At 39.6% G+C, this 10,026-nt stretch overlaps 1 protein-coding gene across 1 annotated transcript in view; it reads right to left on the bottom strand.

Annotated features, from left to right (window-relative positions):
- Nucleotides 1-1,554: 1,554 nt before the first annotated feature.
- LOC139686212 (FHIP family protein GK23746-like) overlaps nt 1,555-10,026 on the bottom strand; it is a 17,324-nt gene continuing 8,852 nt past the window's right edge. The window contains exons 8-10 of the mRNA XM_071583375.1: nt 7,499-8,501; nt 5,939-6,117; nt 1,555-1,794 (exon numbers count right to left, since the gene is read on the bottom strand). Of these exons, the coding sequence (XP_071439476.1) occupies nt 1,555-1,794; nt 5,939-6,117; nt 7,499-8,501 (1,422 nt within the window). The remainder of the gene's footprint in view (nt 1,795-5,938; nt 6,118-7,498; nt 8,502-10,026) is intronic.

Genomic DNA, 10,026 nt, shown 5'->3' with positions numbered 1-10,026 from the left:
GCAATGAAAAAATACGTGAATTTACTTCTCATTACACAAAATGTAGCATACAGGCACAATATTTTTAACACCGATTAAGTTCACATCATAAGGATGGCTTAAGCATGAATGTTTTGTTAGGTGATCTCAGTTATGCATAAAAAGTCACATGCATGTTAACCAATCCCTATATTACTATATACAAGGTGCATTGTAAGCATTTCTCTTTATGATAGGGCATGTTTCTTTTACTGCCTTGGGATAGAAATTACGTTGCAGATAGTATGCAAAGAGCACAGTTGGTTCCCTTTTGGCTTTGAGGTTCAGGGCCATTTTCTCATTCAATGGCATGCTCTCAGGGCCAGGGCCCTTGAGAGCATGCCATTGAATCAAGCGTGATTCCAAACTAATACATACGTTTTTAATTTTGTTTTCGTTTTGGTTACTTGAAATGACAACTAAAAAGACCCCGAAAGATATAGTAGATGAAGAACTGGTGAAATACTTGTTATCGCTAAGTGATGACGATTATCCCGAGGAATACGGTGAGAGCGAGAGTCTGAGTGACCATATGAATTCAGATTCAGATGACTCTGACATTGTGATGCAGAGGAAAAAGCCAAGAGTTATATGGGAAAGAGGAGAAGATGATATAATCATTGATATGACTGATGTAATTTCACCACCACCAGGGCTCAACGTAACCTCTGTAACACTTGGAGTGCTGATGCCCTTAGTTATGTTGAAATACCGGGTCCCAAGCATGTGCCATCAGCACAGTCTGCAGATCCCACAGCATTCTTCAATTTGTTTTTAGTCCCTCGGGCCATGGAATCTGTTTACACACAAAACCAACATTCAACGAACAGTTCCCAGCCGCCCATGGCACAATATCCCCAAGCTTGAGTGAGGCAGAGGCATTTTGTCATTCGCAGTAGCAGATTCTCAATAGGATTGATTGCTATTATCCTGAAAATTGTCGTTTGTGGTGAAAAACATGGCCAGAAGTAAAACATGGTCCCATAAGTGCGCATACAGCGTAAAAAAAAGGTGTGCACAGCATTTGTTAGGTTCACTTTGAGGGCTAAATGAACTGCCAAATGGTAACGAAAAAGCCCTAAAAAGAGGCTGACTGTACGATCAGATAAAGTGGGACTATGTAGGGGCAGACAAAAAGTTAAGCCATTCGCTAGGTATTCCTTACATATTATTATTATTATTTTTTTCCTCGTTTCTATTTTGTCATTTCTTCAATTTATCAATAGCAGTTTAATTATAAAATGTTTAAACAATTATTTCACTATTTTGCCCAAAAGTCAAAATAATGATGCCAAAAGAAATATTTTTCAAATTTATAACTTTGAAATAAATATAAATTTTTCAAATGAAGCATAACAATAGCATTATTAATAATTAATTCAAATCAATTAAAATCATACATTGATATCGAAAACAACAACTTCAGAATTTCCTAAAACGATACATTTAACTAAAATACCCTGTCCCGCATTTCTCGCTAGTACCGCTCGCATAAGTTGGCACTTACAAACCCTTCATTTCATCCAATGCTTTACACTAGATGAATGATCCGTTCAACATTGGAAGTGACATCAGGAAGCTCTTACCTCTGGAAAACGGCTCAGGTATAGATGTGCGTCTGGACGTGGCAGCAGGAGTTTCAGCTATGTGCTTCCTGACATTAACCAACCTCTCTTCTCGGCTGATGAGAAATTGCTGTGCTTGGAATATTAACTCATTCACATTCTCTTGTTTGCTTAAGTATGACTCAATTTTGTGTTTCAAAGACTCCAAAACCTGTAAAATAACGTCATTATATTAGGTAAGTACATGCCCATCAATTTGAAGGAATGATTTACCAGCATTAGGCTGAGTATATATTATTAATGGTGACAAGGTTGCTCTTTTACACTCAACTATCGGGTTAATGAGAAGCAATCCACATTCAGGGCATTACCTAACAAAACGTTGGCCCTAGCATGAAACCTCTTCAGGAGGGAAGGTATCTCAGGAGTGGACCACACTGCTGTGTTCGAACGGGACTTGTTAGTTTGGGAGACCACTTGCCAGAGCAAAAAATCCACAATGCTTCCAATTAAAAGCAGGATATTCAATAAAAAGTCAGAGGGACTACTAAGGCGAATTATATGAAATTCCTTATTTAAAAAGGATGATACCCAAAATCGGCTATGAACATTCTCAAGATGACGCACAAGTAATTATAATAACTAAATAAATTCTGGGACGGCCTCAAGCTGATCTCTGGATTAATCCATTTTGATGGCTTGTTAAAAAGCTCAGGCTTTAGAAATTTATGCTCAATCAACTCAAGGAAATAGCTCAACTCAAGGAAAGCAGTCTCTCATCAAGTATGCGACAATAAAGAATACGGATGTACTTCCCTTGCTCTGTTGAAGTGCTGCAAAAGAAAATGTTCATGCCGTAAAATTCTGTTTTAATAGCATAAGGGTCACATAAATATTCCATAATAGACAACATTTCTCGACAAATGCTGCCCGTATTTATTATGTCAGCAGTCATCAGAATTGACGAAAATAAAAACTATATGCCCACACATTGGATGTTAAATAATTTATTCTCCCTTTCATTAATTTTTAAGTTCTGTGGATTACAAGGGTGAGAACACAGGCATAATATTCATGATCTACTCGTAATTTACTGCTACGTGCACAGAATAAGCAGCCACTATTAGCCAATTAGCAGCCAACGAGCAGCTCATTCGATTATAGTTCTTGATTCAATATTTTGGAGTGATAGAGTAACAAAATATTGCATATTGTACAGGGTTCAATTGCATTGTCAATGGAGGCTCTCCTAGGAAATGGAAAACCTGCTATAGCATAAAATCTACGGTGTGATTCCTGAGATATCATATGCATACATAGGAGGTGAATGAAGCAGAGATTATTAAAATTTCTGGTGATGAAGAAGATGCTGAAATCAGAAATGGAGTAGATCCTCAGCCTTAAGCTGAACGATTGATTTCCAAATTACATGCTGATGCTTAGTTTCAATTTGAATAATTAAAGAACTTCTGCATTTTGAAAGGCAATAATGATGCATTAAGTATTTTAACTAATGCGAGGTTAAATGTTGTGGAATTCATAACCAAAAGAAAAAGCAAACCAAAATCAATGATTTCTTTACATGCACCAAAGATTCTCCATGCACCGAAGATACTACATAATAGTTAGTTACTTTCTGCTGTAAGAATAGTATTTGTAATTAACAATATGGTATATATTATGTATTATTTGTGTTCCCGTATTTTCCCATTGATAACATGTGTGTTACTTATACAAATATGTTCAGACGATCAAAGAAAATGACGATGCACGTTATTCAATGAAATTTGAAAAATACAAACATTTACACAATAATTAAAAGAAGGGTCTCGCAAAAACAAATTAGTCTGGAAGTATGCCTTTCTCACTGCAATCTATTTTATACAGATCCGCTACTGTTACAGCTATTTCATCTCATAAATCCATGAGAAAAAGAAGAAACATAATTTCTATTCTTCATTCATTCTAATACATAGCACTTCATGCATACGTAGATCACTCGAATCCAAGACATTCGCGTCACCTGAATCACAATTTATTGAATTAAGTGCATTTATTATCTCTTCTGGCCCATCACCGAGTTCACTCTCCAAAGTTAGCTCTTCCTCATCTTCTAGCACAGGCGTTGAAATATTGTCTAAAGCTCTTTTGAATCAATTTCTTTCACAAGTCACTCTGACACCATGCCAACTTTCAAGGATCCTCCGGCTTATTTCTTCCTATGATACTCTTTTAATCCTTCATGATTCCATGTAGTCTTTCATACCAGACATCATCCACTTTTCCCAACTAGAACGTAACTTTGATTTGAAAGATTAATTAATGGATTAATTAAGATTCATCCTGGCAGCCTTGCGATTTCCCTTTTCTTTCGGGAAATTGATGGCTTCTAGCTTATGGGTGATTTTCTTGAGAAAATTCTTGATTACAAAAGCTTAACTCGATTCAGGTTTGAAAAAATCGCCATGCAGGAGGCACTTTCATAGAACTTGGAGGAAGTCTAGAACAGCTGAGCGGCGATACTAACAAAGCAAACAAATCAAGGAAATTCTATTTCATTCATTCTTTTATTTTTTTAAGATTTGATCCACTGAAAGTTACTTTATACAGCAAATAAAAGGGCACACAAACCTATGTCTCGTTTCGACTTACCAATCATAGTGAAAAAAGCATTAAGGCTGTATATTTTTTATTTTTTTATCCTTCTGTTGTTTGGAATTGATTCCAATCACCTGGCTCTAATCTTCTGTTTACTTATGGTAGATATAGCCACAGGCAATTATGATTTCATGTATTCATTGGTCGTCACCATCTATTAGTTATGGATATAGATGCATTTTTGTGCACAATAAATATAATTTTCATGTGCATATACTTATACAGATCGGCAGCATCTATACATGTTCAAGATAACTATGAAGCTCTGGGCGCACGGTATCTATAAAAATTCATGATAACTACAAAGTTCTAGATGCGCGCTTTATCGATGGGAAAATACGGTAATTCAAACTTCATTTCATTACAATGCAACAATTTCAGAGAGTAAAAATCATTCACCTGGACCATTTTTGGTCCACTACCTCTGAAATGGTTGCATTTCTATAGCACACTTAGCGGGTGACAGCGTTTCATAAGTTACTGTTGTGGCAAATCCCGGAGTTTCTTTAAATTTATTCGATTGATAATAATTGAATTTACACATAATTAATTCATCTTGAATTGCCTCAAATTCATTTAATATACATAATACTTGCTTGAATACAAGTTCCTAGTGGTGTCTCCTAAGGGTGATATGTATGGGATAATTACATTAAAAAAACTAAGGCAATGCGTTATTGAGGAAAGATGAAGGCTAAGTTAAATGTTAAATGTGAGGGAAAAAACTGGAGACGTGGATGGAGAGTCGAGATGAGCAGTGTTAAGAATAGGAGTACGGCAGGGATGCCCACTATCACCGGTGCTTTTCAAAGCATAAGTGGAGGATATGATAAGTGTGGCATGGTTTGCAGATGATCTTTAGTTTGCCAGTCAGCCAAGGGTTTGCAAACGTTGCAGAGTGAATTAGAGGTCAGTGCAATAGGAATGGGATGAGAATAGATGTCAACATAACAAAGGCACAACGGCTAGTGAGTAAGTGAGCTAGTAATAAATGTAAACAACAAAGGCAAAGACGGCTAGTGAGAAAGAGAGAGGCTAAGTTAAATGTTAAAATAGGAGGGCAAAAACTTAAGCAGGTGGATCTCTCTCCAGTTTCGTACGAAAATGGTCAAAGTAGGGCATAAGGAGAAGAACTGCATTAGGCAAAGAAGCTTTCTCATAGAGAAAGAAGATGATGACTTTGATTTATCCGTATTTGGGCAAAACAATCATAGCATATGAACAGACCACAACTAGAAGCTGGATTTTTGCTGTAAATAATCCATTACACAAAATAAAAATGGGTTCATTATTAAAAAAACTGTGCACCTTTAAAATACTCTGCTGTGAGCGGAACTTGCTTTGTTTCCAGCTTACAAATGAATTCTAAAACCAATGCAGGAACACTTGCCCCTTAATAACAGTCATTTTACACACACCTTCACCTTCGTGGGGTATTAAGTAGATGTAGACGTTATTGCTCCTGTTCACTGTTTTCTTTGTGACTGTAACATTTGTATTCAAACTCTAATTACAATGTATTGTGTTTGGCAGGAATATTTGCAATCAAAGTGAGACATTCCATTACTGTCTTTTAGGAACCAATAAACGTAATTATCACTACTGTAGCCATTCATTTGTTGAAAAAAATAAGCGCGTATGCTGCAGAACAACCAGAGATACCCACAGCCATGAAATTGCATCAGGGGAACACTGACCTGGAACAGAGAGCGGATACTAGGCTGGAAGATAAGGGTGTGATTCAGAAGGAACGAATGGAGGAGTGGTTGTGGGTACGTGGCCAGCCTCGAGATGAGCCCTGTCAAGTGCAAGTTTATGTACAAGTTGTTGAACATCATCCCCTCCAACTTCTTCAACAGTATTTCCATAAAAGGACCTGGAAAGTAAATGGCGACAATCAAATTAAAAACTTGCATTCTGTCAAAAAAAACAAATACAATAAACTACACTACTCCAGACTTCACTCCATGGAATTTTGAACATGTATTGAAAAAGAAAACGATTCCACCATTCCCACACTTCCCCACTTCAAATGTGTACTTGAAGAATGGTATTCCATTCATTGCAGAGATCACATTTCCCATGGAAATGATTCCCAACTTTGGAGTCAAGATCACTCACACCCAATCAACGGTCCTCCACAACAATCTGCTCTACTTGTCTAACTATGTTTTTTGGTTCAGCTGGTCCAACATCATCGGGTGCCTGGATGATGATGTCTGGCGACAAAACAATGACCATGAAAAATAAAAGATTCGAGTCGAACTAGCAAAGGTCGTCTTCATTCACGTAAGCTTAGCAAGGAAGACTTCCACCAAGTAATGCCCAAGTAAATGCCTTTCTCATGGTTGTAGTCACATGCCATTCGGCCTTCTTTCAATGGTCACACCCACAAATACTAATGTTTAACATTAACAACTAAATGCTTCACTAAACTGACAATGAATTACAATGGGTGATAAAACCAGTCAAGTAGAGAAAATGGATGCTGTTCTTGTACACTAATGTAACATCACTTCAAGTATTGAAAACACTTCCCAAACCAGCAGCGGCTAAACAAACCCAATGCAGCCATCTATGACTTGTATTCTTACAGGATGTCCCCATAATTTAAGCTATACAACATCATCTATTTGCGCAATTATTCCCAAGAAAAATTTGGGTCACCCTGGCACTTGAGTGAACCCTTACATGATCATTGCAAAACGCGCCATTCTTTTGTTGTGATGAAAACGAAATATTTTCATCATGTCCCACCAAGTACACCAAATGGATGTACAGCACAAATAATGATCCAAGGTAATAAGGAGCTGGACCGAGTGACACAATTAATTCCTTTGACAAAAGACAACAAGAATAAACTAGTTTGCCAGAGTTTCAATAGGACCAAGCTTGAACAAACACTTTTTAAATTCCTCTGGTCTTCAGGAAAAATTGTAAATGATTTTTACATAATGACATTTTAAGTTACTGTTTCATAATTTGCAAATTTGTTTTGTAATTAAGACATGGGTTTCCTTGATCAATGTGAACGTGTTCCAAAAAAACTCCTATTCCTTCCATTATCTTTCACAACATCCCACACAATATTGCTGACTAACACTTCTGTCAACCAATTCACCTTACGACCTAGGTTCCTCAATGTACCTCAATCATTAGTCAGGGAATGCCTGCATATGGTATGACTTCATACTGATTGCAAGCTGATCAAACTTAAACATGCATCTGTAAAATACACTTACACGATAAGAACTTACCAATATTGGGAGTGGTGTTATACACATCCAAATAGATACCCTCTCTCGAAAATTGTTGATTAGAACCACCAGAAGAGGTCACATCACCGAAGCAGGGGCTGAAGCCCGAGTCCACTGGCCTCGAATCAGCCTTCCTCCTTTCCTGAATATCCTCCTGTTCATTTTCAGGAGTGTTCTCCCTAGATTCCTTGAAGGGAAAGCTCTCATATCCACTGCTTTCACCCATCGACAACTGACTGCCATCTTTCATCATCCACTGCTGACTAACATCTAGAACACCATCGCCCGCGAAAAACCCTTTGCCCTCCTCACACGCGCTCACCTTGCTCATCCTCTTATCGCTCACTTTCAGTTTCAACACGCCCTCCCCCAAATCTACATTCCCTGAGTCCGGGAAGGGCTTCGCCAAACCCTCACTCACCCCCTCCGCCACGGACTTCTCATCCATTCGACAAGTCCTGTGCATCAACCCGTTTCGCCCAGAGTGCCGCTTTATTTGGTCCAGAGCATCGCACGGTGGGTCATCGCCATCGTACCGGTACGTCCAGCAGCGGCATGCCTTGGTGCAGTCACCGACGTTCCGCTTGGCATCCAGGATGTACATCACGTAGTTCCCAAAGAGCGAATCAGTCTTGGTGGGGGAAGCAAAGTGGGGCTCGCACCCCGAGATGGCTCGTCGATGCTGGCTCACGGGCGTGAGTGCTGGAGGGAGTGAGTGGGCAGGATTGGAAAGGGCCGCGAGAGCGTCACGTGGGGGCGGGAGCGCCTGCAGGGAGGGGTGCGAGCCAGGCGGCACCCTGGCTGAGGAGAGGCAGCACGCAGGGGAGAGCGAGAGGAGCTTGAGGGCACCCAGGTTGTAGGTGCTCATGTCGCACACCCTCCTCCGCTGGGACAGCATCACGTGGGAGCAGGGGATGAGGTAGCGGAGGATCAGCTCCAGCATGACATCCTCGCAATTCAAATCCACCAAGGTCTCAAACAGAGCCAGAGAAACAAGGCAAAGCTGAAAAGGAATAAAGAAGTTTATTATATTATCCTATTACATATTGATTTTGTAAATTGAATTTTTCAGAGAGAAAAAAATCTCTGTTTACAACCCCTTGGGAATATGACTATGCACAACTATATAACTGTTTATTATGACCTAGGTGAAGGGTCGTGGTAGTCTAGGGGGTAGAGTGTTGGACCGCTGTCCGGTGGGCTCAGTTTGATTCCCAGGCACACCAGTCCGGGCACCCTCATCTCCACCCAAGATGTCTATTTTTCGGGTACCAGATCTTCCTGGGAAACCATAACCGGCACAGGGAAAGGAACTGGCCCCACCTACCCTGATGTGTGAATTTCACACGCCATTTGGCATAGTACTGGGTGAACCCTACCATCACCTACCAAACCGACCTCTGGCTCGATTACTGCATTTATGGTTTTATGACCTAAGTTATACCTGCTACAGCATCATCAGGCATATATCTATTTCACTGCCTTGTTTCACCCGTCATCATGGATTCCATGATCATTCCCAGAGGCCAATGCTGCTTTGACTTTGGCTCATTTATGAAATAACAGACATGCCATAGTAAGGTGGCTGTGCTCAGTAAATGGCACGACTAATCCACTACAGCTTATGCCGGTGTTGTGTTATGCCTGCGTCCATGACTAAGGGGGAGGTGGTCGAGGGGAGATATTCAATTGAGGGAAATACCTAATTGGAGTATTAAATCGTGACATAAAGAAATAGAGGAATGACATGCTCATGATATTGGAAGATCAAAATGGAAGGGTCCAAATTTCTGCAAAGGAAGAAAATCTGAGGTGCCAATTTCTCCAGCAACATTCAAAATCAAAAAGATGCCGTCAGTGCTGATGCTGCAAGTTTGATGGCTTTCAACTTCCAGTGGATATGTCCAGGACGGCCTGCATCTTTTGTGGCACTCGCACTTTGTAGCCATTGGCATCTCAACATGCATCCAGCCAACAGCTTTGCAACTTAATTTCCCCATTTTGAAAAGCCCATTTGCTCCCTCAAATGCCACAATTTCCCCAAGTTTTACTGTTCCCTCATTGTAAATGATAAATCAACATTTTACGGGATAAACTGCAATGAGAGATGCAGTCTTTTAATGCTAAATGCTATACACATCATCCATTTTGGAGGTATTGCACATGCTTTTATTGCGATGTAACAATCCATGGCAGCACGGTTAAACTGGTTGGGAAATGTGGTAGGGGGTTTGCCCTTCCAACACAACCGGTTGCCAGTTTGCTCTGAACAGTGTGGAAATAAAAAATAGTGACTTTGTGATTCCACAGTAAATTTATTATGATATGATCCAGGTTTTGACGTTTAATGTTGTTCTTCAGGTTAAACGCCAAACCCCAGGTGGCTCGTTGAACGTCAAAATCCGGGTCGTGTCGTAATAAATTTTCTGTGGAATCTCAAAGTTACTATTTTTTTCGTTTCCATATGATTTTTTCAATTCCATAAAGTTACCCCGGAAACCAACAATTATACTGAACAGTCTGAGTCG

The sequence above is a fragment of the Hetaerina americana genome, unplaced genomic scaffold (assembly GCF_022747635.1).
Source record: "Hetaerina americana unplaced genomic scaffold, ioHetAmer1.1.p SCAF_1333, whole genome shotgun sequence".
NCBI classification, from domain to species: domain Eukaryota; kingdom Metazoa; phylum Arthropoda; class Insecta; order Odonata; family Calopterygidae; genus Hetaerina; species Hetaerina americana.
The sequence above is the reverse complement of the archived record's forward strand: the minus strand, read 5'-3'. Positions and strand labels throughout refer to the sequence as shown.